Source organism: Fusarium odoratissimum, assembly GCF_000260195.1.
Source record: "Fusarium odoratissimum NRRL 54006 unplaced genomic scaffold supercont1.38, whole genome shotgun sequence".
In the NCBI taxonomy this organism is placed as follows: Eukaryota; Fungi; Ascomycota; class Sordariomycetes; order Hypocreales; family Nectriaceae; genus Fusarium; species Fusarium odoratissimum.
The window spans coordinates 46,289-65,189 of record NW_022158721.1 but is presented as its reverse complement, the minus strand read 5'-3'; the positions used below and the strand labels follow the sequence as shown (position 1 = coordinate 65,189).

At 49.3% G+C, this 18,901-nt stretch overlaps 9 protein-coding genes across 11 annotated transcripts; 4 read left to right on the top strand and 5 right to left on the bottom strand.

The window, feature by feature from the left end:
- The first annotated feature begins 498 nt into the window (after positions 1-498).
- Positions 499-1,677, top strand: FOIG_14039 (uncharacterized protein). Its single transcript, XM_031215237.1, has 2 exons — positions 499-968; positions 1,015-1,677. The coding sequence occupies exons 1-2, from the start codon at positions 569-571 to the stop codon at positions 1,404-1,406; spliced, it is 792 nt and encodes a 263-aa protein (XP_031054955.1). The 5' UTR covers positions 499-568; the 3' UTR covers positions 1,407-1,677.
- A 408-nt stretch (positions 1,678-2,085) lies between these two features.
- On the bottom strand, positions 2,086-3,565 carry FOIG_14038 (uncharacterized protein). The gene is made up of 8 exons (XM_031215236.1): positions 3,513-3,565; positions 3,414-3,466; positions 3,274-3,369; positions 3,189-3,230; positions 3,071-3,137; positions 2,685-3,025; positions 2,297-2,635; positions 2,086-2,246 (listed from the first exon to the last, which is right to left on the bottom strand). Exons 1-8 carry the CDS (start codon positions 3,531-3,533, stop codon positions 2,186-2,188), a joined length of 1,020 nt encoding a protein of 339 aa, XP_031054954.1. The 5' UTR covers positions 3,534-3,565; the 3' UTR covers positions 2,086-2,185.
- Positions 3,566-4,145: 580 nt separating this feature from the next.
- FOIG_14037 (uncharacterized protein) lies at positions 4,146-6,239 on the bottom strand. Its single transcript, XM_031215235.1, has 3 exons — positions 5,922-6,239; positions 5,843-5,870; positions 4,146-5,794 (listed from the first exon to the last, which is right to left on the bottom strand). Exons 1-3 carry the CDS (start codon positions 6,227-6,229, stop codon positions 4,265-4,267), a joined length of 1,866 nt encoding a protein of 621 aa, XP_031054953.1. The 5' UTR covers positions 6,230-6,239; the 3' UTR covers positions 4,146-4,264.
- A 371-nt stretch (positions 6,240-6,610) lies between these two features.
- FOIG_14036 (uncharacterized protein) lies at positions 6,611-8,155 on the top strand. Its single transcript, XM_031215234.1, has 2 exons — positions 6,611-7,011; positions 7,056-8,155. Exons 1-2 carry the CDS (start codon positions 6,794-6,796, stop codon positions 7,984-7,986), a joined length of 1,149 nt encoding a protein of 382 aa, XP_031054952.1. The 5' UTR covers positions 6,611-6,793; the 3' UTR covers positions 7,987-8,155.
- FOIG_14035 (uncharacterized protein) lies at positions 6,663-10,733 on the bottom strand. Its single transcript, XM_031215233.1, has 4 exons — positions 10,044-10,733; positions 8,762-9,997; positions 8,450-8,716; positions 6,663-8,403 (listed from the first exon to the last, which is right to left on the bottom strand). The coding sequence occupies exons 1-4, from the start codon at positions 10,555-10,557 to the stop codon at positions 8,147-8,149; spliced, it is 2,274 nt and encodes a 757-aa protein (XP_031054951.1). The 5' UTR covers positions 10,558-10,733; the 3' UTR covers positions 6,663-8,146.
- Positions 10,734-11,470: 737 nt separating this feature from the next.
- Positions 11,471-14,820, bottom strand: FOIG_14033 (uncharacterized protein). Of its 2 annotated transcripts, XM_031215231.1 has the most exons (6): positions 14,321-14,820; positions 14,235-14,271; positions 13,724-14,183; positions 13,548-13,678; positions 13,078-13,491; positions 11,530-13,023 (listed from the first exon to the last, which is right to left on the bottom strand). In XM_031215231.1, exons 1-5 carry the CDS (start codon positions 14,462-14,464, stop codon positions 13,163-13,165), a joined length of 1,101 nt encoding a protein of 366 aa, XP_031054949.1. In that variant the 5' UTR covers positions 14,465-14,820; the 3' UTR covers positions 11,530-13,023; positions 13,078-13,162. The 2 variants fall into 2 exon arrangements, with proteins under 2 accessions (XP_031054948.1, XP_031054949.1); XM_031215230.1 differs by having other exon boundaries at positions 11,471-13,491.
- Positions 11,683-13,152, top strand: FOIG_14034 (uncharacterized protein). Its single transcript, XM_031215232.1, has one exon. It carries the CDS (start codon positions 11,722-11,724, stop codon positions 12,997-12,999), a length of 1,278 nt encoding a protein of 425 aa, XP_031054950.1. The 5' UTR covers positions 11,683-11,721; the 3' UTR covers positions 13,000-13,152.
- Positions 14,821-15,543: 723 nt separating the features above from the next.
- Positions 15,544-17,231, bottom strand: FOIG_14032 (uncharacterized protein). Its single transcript, XM_031215229.1, has one exon. The coding sequence runs from the start codon at positions 17,140-17,142 to the stop codon at positions 15,664-15,666; it is 1,479 nt and encodes a 492-aa protein (XP_031054947.1). The 5' UTR covers positions 17,143-17,231; the 3' UTR covers positions 15,544-15,663.
- A 329-nt stretch (positions 17,232-17,560) lies between these two features.
- FOIG_14031 (uncharacterized protein) lies at positions 17,561-18,801 on the top strand (the record flags this gene model as incomplete). 2 transcript variants are annotated; one of them, XM_031215228.1, is made up of 3 exons in its annotated part: positions 17,561-17,614; positions 17,665-17,781; positions 17,935-18,801. In XM_031215228.1, 3 exons carry the CDS (start codon positions 17,561-17,563, stop codon positions 18,346-18,348), a joined length of 585 nt encoding a protein of 194 aa, XP_031054946.1. In that variant the 3' UTR covers positions 18,349-18,801. The 2 variants fall into 2 exon arrangements, with proteins under 2 accessions (XP_031054946.1, XP_031054945.1); XM_031215227.1 differs by having other exon boundaries at positions 17,665-18,714.
- Positions 18,802-18,901: the final 100 nt, after the last annotated feature.

Here is an 18,901-nt window from a genome sequence, read left to right as displayed (position 1 = left end):
TTTGCGGCCAAGTCGCACTATAACCGGCCAGGAAGCCACATTCCAGGTCCAAAAATCGCCCCCAAGCACGGAATTCCGGGAATCCACTACATCACTCTTAAAATCACCAGTAAGAACCTACCAAATCCAGTGCTGACCCGGAAATTAAGGGCCCGCTACTTGCCTGCGCCACGCCCGTTTTGTTTCGAGACCGTTAGTGCTTATATACAATGGATCCGAGAAATGAAGCATAACGACCTTTATTACTTCGCAAAAGTCTCAAACAGACCAAAATCCTGAGACAGGAAATACAAATAGCTCAGCCACAGAGGTTCGGCCCGCTAGAAATGAACAGGACCTTAGCTCAGACACCGGCCATGCTGTCTGGTATGTTGAGAAAGTTAAGTCTACAGGGGGCCCCTGGAATGCTCAGCCTTGATGTCCACCGCTAAACCAGGACCGACATTAGACATTCCTCTCAGTACGGTCTAGACGGAAATCCTATGATCCTTCGAATTCATGGGTGTGGTATATAATAAGCGTGCCAAGTCGCGATGGACTCAGGCCAAGATATTCCTTAGACTTCACCATGCATATCGCGTCCTACGTCTCCGTCGCGTTCACAGTGCTTGGCTTGGCGGCTGCCTCGCCTAAGGGATGCACTACCAAGCGATCCCCAGAGCCAAAGTTGGAGAACGGTCATTACATCGTTGACCGCGCGACAAAGTTCGCCAACAAGAAGGTTTGGACCTTCAATGGCAAGAGTCTTCCTGAGGGTCTTTACTCAAGCGATTATCCCGTTGGAAAGACCCATGTTTTCACACCATCTGGGGTCAAAGTCCGCAATGGATATCTTGAGTTGACGGTCCCTGGCGGCCAGAAGTCCAAGCCCTACAAGGCTGCTGAGGTTGCGACTGAGATTGAGAACATCAAGTACGCTTCTGTCCGAACAACAGCTATTCTGAGCGAGCCTGCAGGTGTTTGCAACGGTACGTTCTTCTTATCATCTCAGTTGCGATATAATAACAGTTTCAGGGATGTTCTTCTACCAATCTGACAGCCAGGAGACCGACATCGAGTGGCTCTCCGACCCCAAGTCCGAGTCCAACTACGACGGCATTCGTAGACTGTGGTTCACGAACCAAGACAACGACGGCGACGGCGAGCCATCTCACAAGCCTGTCCTTCCTCCCTCAAACCCTACTACTACCGAGCACGAGTACCGAATTGACTGGACCAAGGGTCTTGTTCAGTTTTATGTTGATGGTGTTAAGCAGTGGTCTACCAAGAAGGATGTTCCCAACGTGCCTGGACCTTGGATCTGGAATAACTGGTCCAATGGTGATAAGGGTTGGAGCGCTGGACCTCCTAAGGAGAATGCTGTGTTCAAGATCAAGAAGATTGAGATGTACTACAACACTGCTTAGAAGGTGTTTGGATAGGTGCTGGGTTGGTAAAGTGTTTTAGATCTTGTATGATATTTGCATTTGGGTTGGTTGCATCGGATATGGAGAAAACAACACAATAGAGTCAAGATATAATGCTGTCTGGAGAAGACTAAGTTCTCTGTGCTGATATAAGCTCTCAGCCACAAGTCTCAACTGCAAATAACACATCTGGCTCACAACTTAGACATTATACCACAATGCCTGACCAGTTGCTACAGCATAAAGCTGATATCATGAAAACCTAAAAGATGACTCATTTGACCGCCCTCACAGGTATAAGAAGCTCTGATGCGTCCCCCGTCTGCAGAAGACTAATTGTCTCTTCATTTGTTGTCCTTCTCCTTCAGACTGTATCTTACTAATGAGCAAGCGCGACGCCTTAGTGTTCTTCGAATGGAAATTAAATCCGCTTAGGTACAGCCTTTCAGCATTTGATGTATCTTAGTTCTGAGCCATGTATGAGTCGAACTTAGCCGATTACTGAAGGGTTGAATTTGAAATGCCTGGCGATGGTATAACTTCCATATCATCGGGTTATTTCTCTATTTCCCTGGCCAAGCCCGAAAGAGGTATTTCTCTGGGACTGGGTAGAAGAAATTTCTTTTTAGATAGGTTCATAGGAGGAATTTGCGATACGTCACTTGTTACAATATTGAGGGGTATATCAAGGCACTATCAGCCTTTCTGTGGAATAACATAAACTTCGTAAGTCATTCAAGTATCTCTATCTCGCAATTTCCGCGCATCAAAACGAGATACTATTCCGCTGCCGGGCTACTCTCCTTCGGCCTCTCAGGCTTCTGCCCATAGACACTGAACCTACACCTCATTAGCTTCCCAACTCACATAGCACACAACATCAGACTTACACATGACCGAATGCCTGCGTCTTAGGATTCATAAGAACCTTTCTCATCTCCGCCGCAAAGAGCTGCATCTCTTCAGGCGACCACTTAAGAATCTCACAAAGCGGCAACTTGACAAAACCATCGAGGGCCTGACTAAATGACAGTCCCACGAAAGTTCCGAGTTCTTTCTTCTTCTTGTCCTTCGGCCAGCGTCCAATGGGGATTTTGTGCGTTTGAGGAGTTACGGATACGAAGCCTGCGTCTTTGGCGAGGGTTGAGAGTTTGCCGTTTGAGAAGTCGAATGTGCAGCCGATTGTTTCGCCGACTTGGGTGAAGATTTTTGCCCAGCGTGTGAAGATACTAAGATTTATTAGAAGTGGTGGCAAAGAGGAAGGTGATGAATGCATACTGCTCGTCGTCAACTTTGATCTCGGGGTTCTGAGAGAGCATTTGGAGATCAGGCTCAATATGCTGGAACCAACCACCTGGCTTGAGAGCCTTGTACATCTGACTGTACAACCTATCCCAGTCACCAATAGTACCCTGAAGATATCGGATATGAATAAAGTCAAAGGACTCGGGTTCAAAAGTCCATTCAAGTTGAGCATCATCGATTTGAAACTCAACATTTGGAGGGACAAAGCTTGGTTGGGTTGGAGTGATGTCTGTTGCAATGACATTGGCTGATGGATATTCGTCTGCTACGTTTATGGCCCAGATCCCGGTTCCTGTACCGATGTCCAGGATTTTCTAGACCGCATGAGGATGGGAGTCTATGGTGATGAAGAGACGTACCTGAGGGTTGTCGCCGATGGGAGGAAGGAAGAGTTTGTCGTCGAGCATCAATGTCAACCAATGATGGCTGAGATGGTTAGCCAACATCTCTACTCAAGGTTCCTGGCGATGGACTTACATGAGATCAAGTGCTTCGAGTTGTTTTTCGTCGTTGGGAGCCCTGTTTCTTTAGCGGTGCTCACTCTCATCACGAAATGTCTTACCAATGCTTTCCATATTTGGGATTGGCATAAGTTCTTCCCTGAAAGTACTTATTCTCGAAAATACTCGACGTAATCGAGGCCGTTGACTCCGTTTCGCTACACCGTCAGCTTAATCCCAACACATGTCTCCATCAACATACCTATCAGCACTAAAGTTACTCTCAGTGTCGTTCCCCACATCCAACGCAGGTTCCTACCAAGATTAGCACTCGTCGATCGCATCACAGTAAGTAACATACAGCTTCAATTTGAGCCGTCATCTTTTCGTTTTGTTTTACTCCTCAGCACAAAGAGATAAAATAAACTCACGCATGCGGGGTCGGTGGTATCTTTATGGCTTTATTGACTAGGCTTGGGGGGTTACATGACATATCAAATTGCTTCTGTGCCGCAGGCGCTGAAATGCATGAACGGAGGACGCTATCCAGTGATGGGAAAGTGACAGGCGGGGCTAGTTGCATTGCAGATGGGGGTTCACGGGAGTGTTTGTCTCTGTTATGTTTGTCGCAAGGGGCATTATGCAAGTAATCATGAATTGGCGAGTACTACCTGCATTTGTAACACCTGTAACTTTATCCTGGAACCTCTAGAGCCATTGCTATATCTCAAAAGACCATGAAGAATTGTTTGATGAAGAAGCTATCATCTCTTCTCTCATTATTAGCTTGCGGGGAGAACTACGCTAATGCGACCACGGCTTAACAAGACCCTTGTTCCGGGCGTCTTCACGACAGGCTTTTCAACTGTGGCATGCTTGGTTATTGGTCATGGAAAATCTTTAACCTTTTAAGGCTGGGCGGGCCGTTGTAACGTGTTCACCTAGTAGCCACTCATGCTGTCGTGATGCGATTGGAGGGGCTTGACATGGCACCAGCTGCATGTACGCCATGAAACGTTGGAGATGGTTGCAAATGTACGACAATACGACTGTGTACAACTCATACACCATTACCAATTTTCACTTCGTTTGTACTACAGCTACCATCAAAGCCTAAAAGCGCACGAAGTCGCTCCAATAAGTCCAATCCAGCAGGTCATCACCGACATTGAGATCCCACGCATCAAGTGCACTACCAGCCATCTCAGCATCACCCTGTCCAACACGTCTCTTACTCCAAAGCAACTCGACACAAGCCGGTACAGCATCAGCATCACTCAGCGCCTTGCGCCTCGCCTCCCAAGCCTCCAAAGTCAAGTTCCCCAACGCAGTAAATAACGAATTTTCAACACTATCCACAAGTTCGGGATGATCAGAATATAAACTGTCGACAAGCTTCCACGCCAGATTTATTCTCGGGCCTGCAGGTCGTCTGCGGAGTTCACTGATGACATAGATCCAAGCGTCGATTTGGTAGAGTGATGTTAAATGAGTAAACATCTGAGATGAGAATTTACTCTCAAAACCGACGTTGACGAGTTCCAAGAATGACAGTGCTGCGTTGAAGAGAATGTCGCTATCTTCTTTCGTCATGTAAACATCCGCATCACCAGGTGCTGCTCTAGCTCTTGGGTGATGTAACCTAAAGCGCATTCTTGCAATAGCCAGTTTGGCCATTGCATACGTCAGGTCATGAAAGGGAACCGCTCTGTCAAGATTGGCAAGATACTTCTCCGTGTAAATAGCTTCAAGCTCGTTGATAGCTTCGTCTTCGGCTTTGGTCGATCCTCCAGGTCTTCCAAAGCCGGGAGCTATGCAGTCGAACACCTTGGCTGCTTTGGGAGATGAGCGAAGCCACTGCGTTACTTCGAACTTCATAAGCACGCAGACCATTTCTGTGGGGCCGGTGTGTTGGACTGGAGGTTCGAGCATATCTGGATGGAGGTCTGCGTCGTTGATGTTGAAGGGGAGGCGAACATCGCCGAACTCTGATCTTGCCAGTTTGATTCCCGGTGTTGAACTAGCGCGCACTCGAGAGTCGAGGCCTTTTATCTGCCACCATAGTCTAATGCGCATTTCTTTGTCGAAGAAGGATAGTTTTGTGTCGGTGTCTGATTTGTGTAGACCCATCATCTGTCCAGCCCTTATTGCAACGGCCGTCATGGTACTGGCTAAGTCAGTTTCCGGATTTGAGAAGGTAAACAGGACCACAGCCTGAAGAGTCTCAAGATCCTTTGTCGTCATGAAGTCGGCTGCTGTAAGTGCCCGTATCGTGGCGGTGCGATAGCGCGTGAGCAATGCTCCTCGGTCTTCGCCCAAGGACGTCTGGCAAGCTTCTGACGACAAGGAGGTAACTGAAAGAAGATAAATTGAGAACATCAGCGCCGAGAGAGGCTTTGGTATGTTTGCTAGATCCCAACTTGCTTCTAGAATGCGTTTCTGTAGACTTGGGACGTGAACAACCTTAATGAGGGGATTGACGCATTCGACAAAGGTCTGCCAAAAGAAGAAGATTTGCTTTGGTTCTGGATGATTCTCACAGGCTTTTGATTCAGGGTCGAAAATCATGGAGTGGAATGCTGGCGAGGAATGGAGGAAAGGGTCATCTTTGTTACGCAGTGCAAGCGTGGGAGGATACTTGAGCTGCAACGATGTCAGTCGCAGCGACGTATCATTATCGTCATGACTTACCTCATAACTCAGCTTTGACCAAAGACACCTGCATACATCAGTATCAGTATACATGCTATTGATGGACAGGATGACTTACAACTCCGTCGCAGCATCCGACAACGTTGTAGACGTATCATCCTCCCTCTTCGCCTCCAAACCCGACGAGACCCAAACATTAGCATGCTGACTATAATCCACACCGTTTTTCTGCATCAACTTTTCATACTGCGCCAACCTCGCCAGCAGATCATCATCAGCAGCTCTTTTTCGAGGCTTTGGCGGAGGAGGCGCTTCGTAGGTACATTCTGCTCTACCTTTCTGACAATTTGAGCAGGGATGTTGTCGATCACACTTGACTTTTCGTCGGGCACACATTGAACATGCGTATTTTCGTAGTTCGGCCATGATATTGATGATGATGGGGACTTAGGGGTGTAGAAGCGAGAGCGTCAGTGGTTTCGGTGACTTCGGGGGCGCGGAGGACTCGGGGATGTCGGGGCTGGGAGGGGTTTAGCCTCGGGGTTTGAGAAGTCCGAGGGGTAGTTCGTTTCTTCCAGCTGGGGACCTAGTACTCTGCACAGAGTATGAAATAGAGTAGCAAGATGGTCAAGAACAGCTTTTGGATTGATTTATGTGTATGTCATTGGCAAATCTCAATGCCCATCGCGAGCGTTGCCTTGGACGTAACGCAGGGATCTTTCCCATCGAATCACATGCAGGGCGATGCACGATGATCAATTGCGTACTGCTTCTCAGCCTCGACAGCGCTAGTACCTCTAACGAATCGAGATAGACTTTCTCGCATCCCGAGGCACGCTCGGTTACGAACGACCTAGCGGGGCACGAGACACTACTTATTATCCCAATCTGCACATCTTCTTGCTCTGGCGCAGAATAGACTGTTCTCTGTTGGCCCTCAGGTGTTCCACTCAATTGATCTTGTTGACGCACTGAACACGCTTCTCCACCATGCCAGACGACAAAATCACCCTGGAGGCAGCTCATCGGCGCTTCAAAGAGCCTCTTCCCAAGCTAACCGCCATCAAATGTTCAGTCATAGCCTATGCACTACGAGCATTTATCGTCGTTGCGAATTATGGCCTTTCACTGAAAGAAAAGATCGTCACACCTGCCAACGCGCCGACTCTTACCAAAACATACGCCTGCCGACCAAAGTTGTCCCTACGGTAAGTCTTTAACTCACACCTCTGACAAAATCTAAATGTCATAGAATATTCTTTCCCAAAACCTTTGACAAAACCACTGAAGAAAAGCTTCCTACGGTCTTTACCATCCACGGCGGCGGTTTCGTCATGGGCGATCCTCGTGATGACGACCACTTCAACTACACATTCGCCAACATGCACTCTGTTCTCGTCGTTGCGCTGAACTACTCCAAATCACCGCATGTACACTTCCCAACCCCAACTTACGACCTCGAAGCGCTTGTCTTGGCAGTTCTCGCCGACTCATCGCTACCAATTGACCATGACCGCGTTGCAATCATGGGTTCCTCCGCTGGCGGAAACCTAGCGCTCTCTGTATCCCTACTCCCGAGCATGTGCGGCAGTGGCGATGGCGTGCGCCGTATCAAGACTGCTGTGCCTATGTATCCAGTGGTCGATATGTCTGTGAGGCGAGAGTACAAGATACAGACTCGGCAGTGGAAACCCTCGTTTGGAGGGTTTCGAGCAAAGACGACGGATATGCTGTTTCCGCTTTCACCTGTTTTTGAAGCTGCGTACTCTGTACCTGGTCAAGATCATCACGATCCATTGTTGAATCCTATTTACGCCGATAAAGATCAACTCCCGCCTAATTTGTTCTTCCTCGCGTGCGAGCTTGATATGCTGGCAGGAGAATCATGGAGAATGATCTGTGGACTGACGGGTCGTGAGATTGGAGATGAAACTGTGGGAAGAGAGACTATTGGGCCTAAAGGGGAGTTGATACTGGATGATGAGAGGTATTCGTTTGAGACGAAGACGAAAGAAGGAAATTATAGATGGCTGTTGATTCCGGATCAGATTCATGCGTATGATAAGTATGAGAATTTGGTGAAGCTTCATGGGGATAAAGAGTTGTCGAAGGATGCTGAGTTGAAGTTGGTAGAGGCTCAGAAGGTGATTGGGAAGTGGTTGTTTGAAGGGCCGTTTGCTTGAGGGATAGATCCAGATAGACGCATAAGGGAGACATAATTATTGAAAGGATTGTTCAGTCTCTGGTGAGTAACATAGGTCAAATTAGCTATCTATAGGGGCATCACTCAAGACATTCTTCTCCCAACCAACTTATTCATCCACTGATATACCGACGAACTGCTTAAGAGCCTCCTCCACCACCACAACCACCACCACCTCCTCCTCCTCCACATCCACCTCCACCGCCGCATCCTCCTCCTCCACAGCCTCCTGCTCCAGAACAAGCCGCCCCAGCACATCCACCACCACCATCTCCACCACCCGCACATCCTCCGCCCGCTGCATTACCTCCACAACTTCCCGCCGCACAGCCAGGCGCAGCTCCATAGGCGTACGCCACCGGAACAAAAACAACGGGTGCCATAAAAGGTCCGTACACTACACATGTCAGTCAACATTCAATATTTAGGAAAGAGAGACGTACTCCAGTAGGAATAACCCCAGTGGTCGTAGTACTGGTCCTTGGGAGGAAGCTTGCGACCCTTCTTCTCGGCGCGTTTGCACGCTTTTTGGTAGTTCTCTTCGAGACGCTTGTTTTGAACCTCACGCAGTCTGTTTTGCACTTTTTCAAGGTGGCTTGCTGCGACGAGGCCCTCGTTTGACGTTCGGACGGCGTTGTGAGAGGAGATATGGGCCGAGTTGTCGGGAGGACACATATCTGCTGCTCCGGACTCATAAAACTTGTCGGCAACTAGAATTGTCAGTCATGCTTCGCTGATTAGGGTGTTGGACTTACTCTTCTCGCTGTGGGAGAGCTTGAGAACTCGTCCGATTGATGTGACGTGCGCGGCTCTCACGCTTTCGCAGTACCAGCATGTACACTCTGAGTAAACCTCGTCAAACATCTCTTGGTAGATCTTGCTCGTCCACTCAAACCCATCGTTCAACTTCTCATCCTCAATCTTGTCGTCATGTCTTACATACTTGAACACTCGCTTCGTCGTGTACATAAAGTACGACAATGGCATGAGTTGATGAGTATGCCAGCCAAGATCAACATCGAGGGTAGGAACAGCAGTCTTCTTGGGGTTCTTGGCGATGATTCTCATGAAGCGATTATACTTCAAGCAGCATCTGTCCATGGTCTCTCGCGCGGTGGGAGAGTGTAGCCAATCAAGCTTGCACATCTTTTCAGCAAAGATTCCCTGTCGCATCACAGCGCCGCAGAGATCAAGAGCAAAAGGGCTGAAGTTCTCCCAGTAGCGGGACATCATCTTTCGGATACAGACTTTCGAGAACGCTGGTACGAGGCCCATTCGTCCGCTTGCGACGTTGCCGTGGATAGTAGCGAGAGCACTTGGTTTGAGAAGCGCCTCAGACTCAATCAACTTGCGCACAGTCTCCATAGTAGGCGGTTCCTCGGGATCCGGTGAATCAAGAAGATTCTGGATTTGAAGGCGCAAAACATGCTGAATCATGCGATTGGGGAACATGCGCTGATCAAATAGAGATCCTTTACGCACGGTGATGGGAACGGGTGTTCCGCTGTTGGGCCAGAGCATCGTTCCAGGCATAGGCTGACTCTTGAAAATGATATTATCTGCATCTTTGCAGAACTTGGCGACACTGAGAGTCTCTTTGGTGATGCGGGTGTTACACTTTGGACATCGCGCCTCAAATCTGATGTCACCGTAGCCTGCGCCCATTAAGCCTGGTCGGTCTGGCGACTTGGGTGTTTCTTCGAGACCGCAGGTAGTCCATGGAACGTCAAATGGTTGAGCACAATTCTTGTTAGGGCAGGCGATTGTCTTGACGAGGGGATCGTCGACGTTGTCCCATTGACGGCCTGTTTGGGCGACCCAGCGTGCCTTGTCGTCGTCAGAGACGTTGTAGCTGAAGGAGCCGTCGATCGCGGCGTTGACGAGACTCCATGGCATGCCGGACTGCCAGAATTGACGGTGGCCTTGGCGGATGCAGTCTTCGAGGAAGTTGTAGGGGTTCAGCATGTGAGAGTGATATACCATCAGGACATCTGGAATCGTCAGTGCTTGCCTTCTTCTGTAGTTGGATTGACTCACCAAGAGGGGGAAGGGTCTTCTTCTCCCACCAACGAGGCGACTCTCCGATAGGAAACTGCACAAAAGACGGAGAATTCTTATCACTCATATCATTCTCCGTAAGAGGCATCAGTTCCCTCGGCAGTGAATTCCACCACGCCTCATACCGATCAACAGCCCTCGCGACAAACAGCGCCCAGCGTTTCTCACGCACTTTACTCAGCGACTTCTTCTTATCCTCTAGCTCATGGTTAAACTCCCCCGCAGCGGGATGTTCGTCAACGTCGCCATTCTCATGGACTACAATGTTTCCATCGGCGCGAGTATCCCATAATCCCCAAAGACCATCTGTGTAGCCAATGTCTTCTTTTAGCGCTTCAAATGCGAAAAGAAGACGGAGATGGGCGAGGCAGGTGCTGGAGTCTGGTTCGTGGGGGAGAGAGTCGATTTGAAGATCTGTGAAGGGTGCTGTGAGGTCATCTGGGCCGGGTGCAGGTGTATCATCCACGGCCTGATAAGCCGGAGGAGCTGCCATGGTAACAAAATGTGTAAATAATATGCGAGTAATAGTATTCTTGTTCGGGTCAATGAGGTTGATTGTTTTGGCAATTGTCTTATTGCTGTTTGACTGTAAAGGTTGAGATGGAAACTTGGCAGTTTATATCACGGAACTGTGCCGCGATGCGAGACCCCTCGATCTTGCCATGTTCTCCGCGTTTACATCATTTGTGGACAAGCGAGGCAGTGCAGCGCGTGTGTGACTGGCTGGATAAGCAAGCCAGCGGAATGATCACAAGGGTAAAATCATGCCGATGATCCGATTGATCCTGTAGGCGATTTGCTGGTGCACTAACAAATCTGCGGGGTCGACGCGGGGTCATGCGCATTATTGGAGTAATTGCTGTTAGGCTAATAACGTAGGTTACAGCCACCGCCCGGCTACACCTGAGAAGCAGGCAGCAGAATTCTTAGAGCTAAGCCTTGGAGATCTACTCGGGCGGCGATTTTTATGCAATCGCTGCAAGGCTGGGCGTAAGATCAACGCCAAGCAGGACATCTGATTGAATGCGAAAATGGAAGGGTCCTTTTCTTCCTTCTAGAAGGCCTTGGGCTATGCCTTGCATGTTCTAGTTTGGGGCTGTGATGTCGTGGTGGATGCCTATCACGTACAACCAACAAGCTGTTCTGGACCGTCATGGATTGGGGGCCGTTTTTGGAGGAGGACCAACACGTCAGCGATAAGAAATCAGGCCATTGGGATTTGACAATGACAATTACGTATAAGGTCCGGCGCTTGAAGTGAGGGCGACTGAGTAGACTGTTGGCTGCAGGTGAGTCTACGTGCGCGATGTAGCTCACCTCAACATCCTCAATTGGGAATGCGAAAATTACACGACGGCCCGCGATACCTGCGCAACGAGAAAATGATCTGATCTGCCCGGGGAAACTAAGCCTTAGATCCGACAACGCAATTGACGGGTCAAAAGCCCCGATCTTATAGTCTGTGGCTGAATTGAGTGGCATTTTGCGAAACATTGCGTGTTGGCTGCACGATTATCTCGGTGTTTTGGCGTAAGACGGGCCATTCACCTCAAAAATGCCGGATCAAATCACCGATATCACTGTGTATTTAGACTCGTATCGCAAATAAAGTTATCAGATCAATTCTTCGTCATTCGTATCCCACTATTTCTATAAAATGTCCACCCTCAAAGTCCTCGTTGTAGGCGGAGGCATCGCCGGTCCCTCAGTAGCCCACTGGCTCTCCCGCACCGGCGCAGAAATCACCCTCATTGAGCGCTCCCCCAAAGCCAGAACAACAGGTCAACAGCTTGATCTTCGCCACCAAGGCGTGGCGGTCATGAAGAAAATGGGTATTGAGCCTGCGATACGCGCTAAGCATGTTCATGAAGTCGGAACACAGCTCATTGACACAAATGGTCGAACAAAGGCGTTTTTCCCGACGATTGAGAGTGGCACTGGGAATCAGAGTGTCACGACGGAATATGAGATTATGCGTGGTGATCTTGTCAATATTCTGTTGGGGCTCACAGAGGGGAAGAAGAATGTGAAGCATCGCTTCGGAACAAGTGTTGCGAGCTTGACGCAGGATGATGAGAGTGATCCGAATGGAAAGGTCCATGTTGGGTTTGATGATGGCCAGAAAGACGACTTTGATCTCGTCGTCGCGGCTGATGGGACGGGTTCGAGGACACGACAACTCATGCTTGGACCTGATGCTCCAGATCCACGACATTTCCTTGGTGGTTATATCGGCTTCTTCAGCGCTTTGTCGAAACCGCACGATACAAACCGCTTCACATTCTGCCATTTGCCTGGCTCACGCTGGCTCGGTACAAGAAAGGATAACCCGGAGATGACACGTGTGTACATGAACATACAGAGTCAGAATGAGGGCCTTGCAGCGGCGCACAAGTCGGGAAAGCTGGATGATCTCAAGGCTGCTTGGGCGGATGTGTTCGCAGACGGAAAATGGGAAAGTGGTCGGTTCATGGATGCGTTGAAGAATTCTCCAGATGCAGATGATCTCTACTCCACGCCCTGCCAAGAAGTTCGACTACCTCCGGGATCATGGTCCAGAGGACGTGTCGTAACCCTCGGCGACGCAGCGCATGCTCAGACTGCAAATGGCTTTGGAACAACATGGGGTATCGTCGGATCGTACATACTCGCTGGCGAAGTAGCGACTCTGTACAATCAAGATCCCAGCAAAGGAGTCGTACAGGGTGTCAAGAGATATGAGGAAGTCTTTCGACCAATAGCGACGTCTCTGCAGGGCGACCAGAGCGCATTCGCTAGAGCAGTATTTGCGCCAAAGACGCAATTTGGAGTGCAGATACTTCACACGTTGGCAAGAATGGCATCGTGGTTCAAGCTAGATCAAGGAATGGGTCTTGATTCCAAGATCGCCAACTGGCAACTTCCAGAATATCCAGTACTGAACGCTGATAAATGAAATGGGGGGTATCAATCAACAAAGCTGTATAATAGTTAGACACGCAATTCATCTCTTCTCAATGATTACAAAACTCACCTCAAGATGAGTCAAAACACACAGAGGTATACATAAAACAAAAAGGCTCAAGGTATCAATATCACAGTTCACAAGGAAAATCTCATCATCGGACACTATTCTGCGACGACATGGAACCTCTACCGCCAGACTCAGTCATGCTGGGTGTATGATGTTCACGCTGCTGCAGTCGCGAGATGGAGTTGACCTCTTTGGCGCCTGGTAAGCTGATTGCGTCGTAGTCCAGATAGGCGTACGCACGCTGTCCCTCAATGACTTCCTCGACGTCCCTAGGGCTGCGGGAGCGGCGGAGGGCGATGGAGTTGGTGTAGGTGTTGCTGGCGTGGCTGAGGCCGTTGGTGGGATAGGTGGTGTTGCCGGAGGATAGGCCTGGGATGAATTTGCGGAATATGGGGCGGAGAAGAGCGAGGCAGCCTGAGATTGTTAGTGGGATGGTCAGAGGGGAGAGGGACAACTGGGGGGAGGCTTACTGGTGAAGACGGCGAGGTGGACTTCGACGTTGGCCCAGACCATTGCGAGGGAGAAGTCGTAGGGGAATTCTCGTGAGTTGGAGGTGTATTTCTGCGCTTCAACGATCTGAAAGATGGATGCAATACCGACCCTGAGAGTGTAAGCGATTGATAGTCTCACAATGAAGTAAACTTACAGTGAACCAAGACTGAAAATACCGATGACAGCAATCTTTTGCCCAAATATCAACTTCATCCTCACGACCTCAAACAGCGGCAAAGCAAGAATAATGAAATCCATCAAACAATGCGTCAAATCAGTCCCAAGATAATACTTCCCAATATTATTCATGCACTTCCCATCAATCGACTTATCCCAATATGCTTGCACAGGCATGCAATGAAAGATGGTCATGAACGTCCGGATGGTGATCCAGCATCCACAGCATACCATCAAGATAATGATGGGCACGCGTATAGACGAGAACTGAAAGATGCGACGGTAAAAGGTAAGCACGGCCATCTTGCTGAGAAAGATTGACCACGAGTACAGGATCTCGCTGGCGAAGAGAATCTCATGTGATTTCTCAAGAATGTGATCGATCTTTTCTTCGGGGAAGTGACCGATTTTGCGACCCATGTAGAAACATACAGTCCCTTGGATTTGTTAATTAAATCAATGAGATGGAACAGAAGGGCGTCACTCACACACGATGAGAAGAATTGCATAGCCAAGGGCCACAAACTACACGAATCATAAGCATTTATTTTGGCTGGAAGTAATGAGGGCGTACCCAAGCTGCGATTGACAAGGCATCGTCATAACCAACGCCCATCTTAGTCATGCGCCTCGCCTTGATCCTCAGAATCAACGCGAGCGCGCTCGCGGGCACGGGGATGATTATGGCGGCCCAGACATTGGGAACCCGGCCCGTCATAATTGAGGTGGGAGCAGCGAAGTGACGCTGCTGGGAGTCATTGAATTGCGTGGGGCGAAAATGAAGATGAGAGAGCTTTTGGGAGGAAGAGAGAGATTGGGAAAAAAAAAAGAGGGGCGACTGGGTGAGCCTTTATGCCGAAGGAGAAAGATACGAGCGGTAGGATTGCCTTGATTAGACTGCACTGCTAAGGTACTGGGTGATAGGGTGCTGTTGGGGCCAAGCAATTAGCATTGCCACAACGTTGACAGGCCAAGCGACTTCTGTGCAACCCTCCCCCAGTACGAAAGCTGAAAAGAGACTTGCATTTGCAGAGCAGGGCACCACTGTAAGTTAAAGAAATACGCCCCGTCAGCTTCATAAAATGGCTGCCTTATTTTCAACCCTGGTCTGCTTCACTCAAGCATTGGCTAGATGGGGGGGAAAGTCGCGCAGTCATCATCATGCCCACACACACCAAGAATGCTTGTTGGGCGAATCAAAGGGCCAAGCTCACGAGACACTGCGACGCTGATCAAGTGACCCCAAGATAAGGGTTCATTGGCCCAAGCTGAAAATGCGGTCGTTATCTCTCGAGCCTGCCAAGGGTGGTACGTAGAGATAGGCTTTTTTAGGATTTGGGCACCTTCTTGATGGAGGTTAGTCTTATGTCGGTGAGATTTGTTCTACAAGCCTTCTTTTGTTCCTTTTCCATGGTTTTTAAGGAGTTTTGAGGACAGAGGATTGGAATTTGGGAGGAATTGGGTTTTTGGTACACGTCATAAGGGCCTGGCCTCGACCGGGGTCGGTAAAGTAGTGGATATTCTACCCCAGGTTTGAGCGAGTCAAGTCCCACTTGGCCTTGGTGCCAGCGTTAGCCGTTGAAATCTGCCGCCCGTTAAAATGAGGCTTTCTTTATTCACATCTGGGTGCTTATCTCAATTGGAAAGACAGGATCGACGGCGAAGTGGTGTGAACAAACCCAACAGCCTCGTGAGGCAGGCTGTGAGCCCATGCATTGCAGATGACTCATTTTAATACAAATTGTTTGCTTGGTCTGATAAAGAGAATAAAGGAATGCAGTATGGACCGTGCTGAGGCCTGAGTGAGCAAACTTGTTTATTGAGTGACGCTTTGGTAATTAACGCGATAAGCTGGTGAGTTCAATCGGCAATCAATCGATCCATCACTCATCAAGGCCACGGTTATCTCCATCCGTATCAGCAGGGAATTATTTCTGCACGGCCCATGATTTCCTGGCAGTTATTCCAAATTCTCCTTCTGTTCCTCAGCCCCGGCAGTTCTCCCCACCGTCGGGTCAACTCCCCCCGCAATTGCGTCCAATTGGTATTTTTGCGGTCCAACATCCTCACAGGCGTAGTAGTGTATCCCTGCTTCTGCCTCTCTTCAAGCTTAGCTGCTAAACTGACCAACCTCTTGATCTCTGCTGCATCCTCTTCAGATCCATTGTCGTCTTCACGACGAGCCAAGATTTCCTCGTTGATTTCGGCCAGCCCCTGGCCGATTCTTTGCTGCTCGGCTGCTGTTGTTGTGACGAAAAATGAGAGCGGGAGGGACGTCCATGCTTCGTAGAGCCAGGGGAGTTCGCGCAGGGTTAGGTGGTAGAAGAGCGATTGCGGGAGATGGCGGAATGTTCGTGATGATAGTCGCAGGTTGGCGATGTCCCAGGAATCTAGCTGCAGTAAAATCTCGAGCTTAATCTCTTGCGGAAACTTGGAGAACAGGTCCGTAGAGTTCGGCGCTGGCGAAGCCGCATCTGAGCAAATGTCATCAGGATTGCAGACATTCTGTACTGAATCGAGAATATCCTGCAACCCCGGGATCAAGCACGGATTTGCGGCCAGAAACTCGTCCCCAGCGTGATGCATCCAGTGCATTTGCCTGGCCCTCTTCACAGCAGCATGTTCTGGTAGCCGCAACGTTGGCGCCGTTATTATCTGTCCCCAACTCACTAGAGCCTTGACATTCACAAAGCCATATCGATATATCGACGCTCGCTTGAACACCTCAAAGCACGTCGGATGAAATGGCATTCCCGTAAGCCCACCATCAATGTGATTATAGTCTGTCGCTGGGTAATGGACGTCATTGCGTGCTGGGAAGACTTGTGCATATCCCCTGCCATTAAATTCCATGGCACCGCTTAAACCGCTGAGTACATAACGGCTCTGTTTCTCAAAATCTTCAAGTTCGCTCTCCTGTGGCTCCCATGACTCGTCGCGGGGTAAGAGGCATTGGTATGTGTTGCACTCTCTCATTGCCTCGACTGAGATGCGGCTTCCGTGGTACGCACTTATTGATCTGCAGTTCGGTCCGGAGATGTGTTCAGAACGGCTAGAATCGAGGTTTCTGATGGAGATGAAACTCGTCCCTGGTCCTAGGCCGTCTCTCGGGACGGAATTGCAGCCTGGTTGGACGCAGTTTTGGCTTCCGGGAATTACTCCTACGCCATAACTTGCAGGACTGCACCATGCTGCAGAGGGGGGTTCCCCAGCTGTTCGGTGACGACTGATGTGGAAGCTGACGCCGCAAATCATGCAGGGAATTTCTACATCTTGATCCGCGTGCAAGAAATTGAAGGATGGAAATACAAGTGGCGCTTCTGTGTGTTCATAGAAGCCCACGCTCTGCATCACTTCGTCTCCATCCTCGTTACGGTCAACCCAGATCATAGACATTGCTTCGCTTAAGTCTGTGGTTGTTTGATAGTACCTAAGCTCAGTTTAAAACGGATCGGCGAACTTGGGCTCGTTTGATGCTAGCGGAGGTAAAATGGGAATGGTTCCAAGAATTGTGGATGCGGGGTTGAAACATTGCTTCAAAATTTCTCCACCTGTCAAGTTTGTGACTGATGGTATATACTCGGCTTCTACATGTAATTTGGCTGCCAAAGTAAGTAGACGCTATCTGCGACGAGCTCCACTAGCTAGCCATTATCTATAAACACGCGCTTCAGAGGCACGAGATGAACACGAAGTGACGTGGGCCCACTGAACCGCGTTCCTCTCCATCAACTGGACAACCAGCCCACCAAATTTGCGAGACGGATGAAAACTACCTTCAGTTGAGATACACTTCCAAGCAAGAACCTACGCAATGCCAGAACCTCTCGTGTCTCTCCAACCTGAGGTCTTGAATGCTATGAAAGCAGTCAGATCCGCAATGACGCCCTGACTCACTTCCTCACGGCCCATTTCCAGTTTACAGAGAGTATCGTCAAAGACAAGGAAGCCGAAGTCGCTGCACTCAAAGATAATGCCACTCCAAAGTCTCCTTCTGCGAAAAAGACGACTCCGGCTTCTGGCAAGAAGCGCAAGGCTGAATTGTCCCTCGATGAAGACATTGCTGCAAACAAGGCAAACTTGAACGATGCCATCGAGCACGCCTCCTTTGAGAACGATAGACTTCCCAGCTGCAATGTCATCCGCACCAAGTTGAACAAGCTCTTTGACTCGGGTGTCATGAACAAGGCTGAGTTCTGCAGAGCCACCGGTACTAACTCAAAGTCCCTTGACAAATTCCTCAAGCAGAAAGACCCCTTTGGCGGATCTAATAGTGCTGTTTGGCGTAATGCATATGTATGGTTTCAACAGCGTAAAGTTATGGGTCTCAAAATGCCAGATGCCAAGAAACGCCAACTCGAGGAGAGTAAGAAGGACACTGTCGACGGAACTCCCTCCAACGCTGCAGCTACAAAAGCCCTCCCTGATATCAGTGAGATCCACCTTGAAGGTGAAGAAACAGATGTGGTTCCCATCTACGATGGCTGCGATGAGATCCGCCGCAAAATAAACGCACACATGAAAGTAACCAGCGTGACCCAAGCGCAATTCTGCAGAGATATTTACGCACAGTTCAACGCACCCACGTGCAAAGGTATCTAGTCAAAGCAACTTTCAGACTTTCGAAATGCAAAGGGCAGTAATGCCGGGGCGAAGAGTTCAGTGTTTTATGGAGCATATGTTTAGTTTGAGAAGATGAGGATCGCGCAGGGCAAACCGGTTACAAAACACAGAGTCGAAATGACTTTTATTCATCCTGGGGACATTCCGAGAGATCGTGATGATAGGACTACTTGGGTCATTGGTGCAGCTTAACGAGGCTTCTGTCGTTCGGTTTGGAATGAATGGGGAAATGGTCGATGTGTTCTGTTCGGGTGTTTGATCTCGTGGGATTGATAGGGATCGTGCTTGGTTGATATCTGCTGGTCAGTATGTAAAAGGGCGCTGTGTCACTTGGGTATTTGCTTAGTAGGATTCAGCGTTTGTGTACTTTGAAGTGCAGCTGCTAGCTGTGACAAATATACTGGCGCTGTAGACGTTCAATGATATTCCAGCAAGCTGAACCCTGCGACATGACTGGTCTACAGTGAGCGCACATCGATCGACAGGGGTCATGGTAAGCAGCCAACAACCAACACAGACAACTTCGCAACCA

Bases quoted from the DNA above. Each gene is read 5' to 3' on its own strand.
- FOIG_14037 (XM_031215235.1), bottom strand. From the start codon at position 6,229: ATGGCCGAACTACGAAAATACGCATGTTCAATGTGTGCCCGACGAAAA. The intron at 5,871-5,921 runs GTAAGTCATCCT...TGATGTATGCAG, and splicing joins TCGGATGCTGCGACGGAGTT to GTGTCTTTGGTCAAAGCTGA. The intron at 5,795-5,842 runs GTAAGTCATGAC...ACATCGTTGCAG, and splicing joins GGTCAAAGCTGAGTTATGAG to CTCAAGTATCCTCCCACGCT.
- FOIG_14039 (XM_031215237.1), top strand. From the start codon at position 569: ATGCATATCGCGTCCTACGTCTCCGTCGCGTTCACAGTGCTTGGCTTG. The intron at 969-1,014 runs GTACGTTCTTCT...TAACAGTTTCAG, and splicing joins GCCTGCAGGTGTTTGCAACG to GGATGTTCTTCTACCAATCT.
- FOIG_14032 (XM_031215229.1), bottom strand. From the start codon at position 17,142: ATGTCTATGATCTGGGTTGACCGTAACGAGGATGGAGACGAAGTGATG.
- FOIG_14035 (XM_031215233.1), bottom strand. From the start codon at position 10,557: ATGGCAGCTCCTCCGGCTTATCAGGCCGTGGATGATACACCTGCACCC. The intron at 9,998-10,043 runs GTGAGTCAATCC...TGACGATTCCAG, and splicing joins GAAGACCCTTCCCCCTCTTG to ATGTCCTGATGGTATATCAC. The intron at 8,717-8,761 runs GTAAGTCCAACA...TGACAATTCTAG, and splicing joins GCTCTCCCACAGCGAGAAGA to TTGCCGACAAGTTTTATGAG.
- FOIG_14034 (XM_031215232.1), top strand. From the start codon at position 11,722: ATGTCCACCCTCAAAGTCCTCGTTGTAGGCGGAGGCATCGCCGGTCCC.
- FOIG_14038 (XM_031215236.1), bottom strand. From the start codon at position 3,533: ATGACGGCTCAAATTGAAGCT. The intron at 3,370-3,413 runs GTATGTTGATGG...CTGACGGTGTAG, and splicing joins AGTAACTTTAGTGCTGATAG to CGAAACGGAGTCAACGGCCT. The intron at 3,138-3,188 runs GTAAGTCCATCG...TAACCATCTCAG, and splicing joins CTCGAAGCACTTGATCTCAT to CCATCATTGGTTGACATTGA.
- FOIG_14036 (XM_031215234.1), top strand. From the start codon at position 6,794: ATGCCAGACGACAAAATCACCCTGGAGGCAGCTCATCGGCGCTTCAAA. The intron at 7,012-7,055 runs GTAAGTCTTTAA...TAAATGTCATAG, and splicing joins CGACCAAAGTTGTCCCTACG to AATATTCTTTCCCAAAACCT.
- FOIG_14033 (XM_031215230.1), bottom strand. From the start codon at position 14,464: ATGACGGGCCGGGTTCCCAATGTCTGGGCCGCCATAATCATCCCCGTG. The intron at 14,184-14,234 runs GTGAGTGACGCC...AACAAATCCAAG, and splicing joins TGCAATTCTTCTCATCGTGT to GGACTGTATGTTTCTACATG. The intron at 13,679-13,723 runs GTAAGTTTACTT...TTACACTCTCAG, and splicing joins ATTTTCAGTCTTGGTTCACT to GGTCGGTATTGCATCCATCT.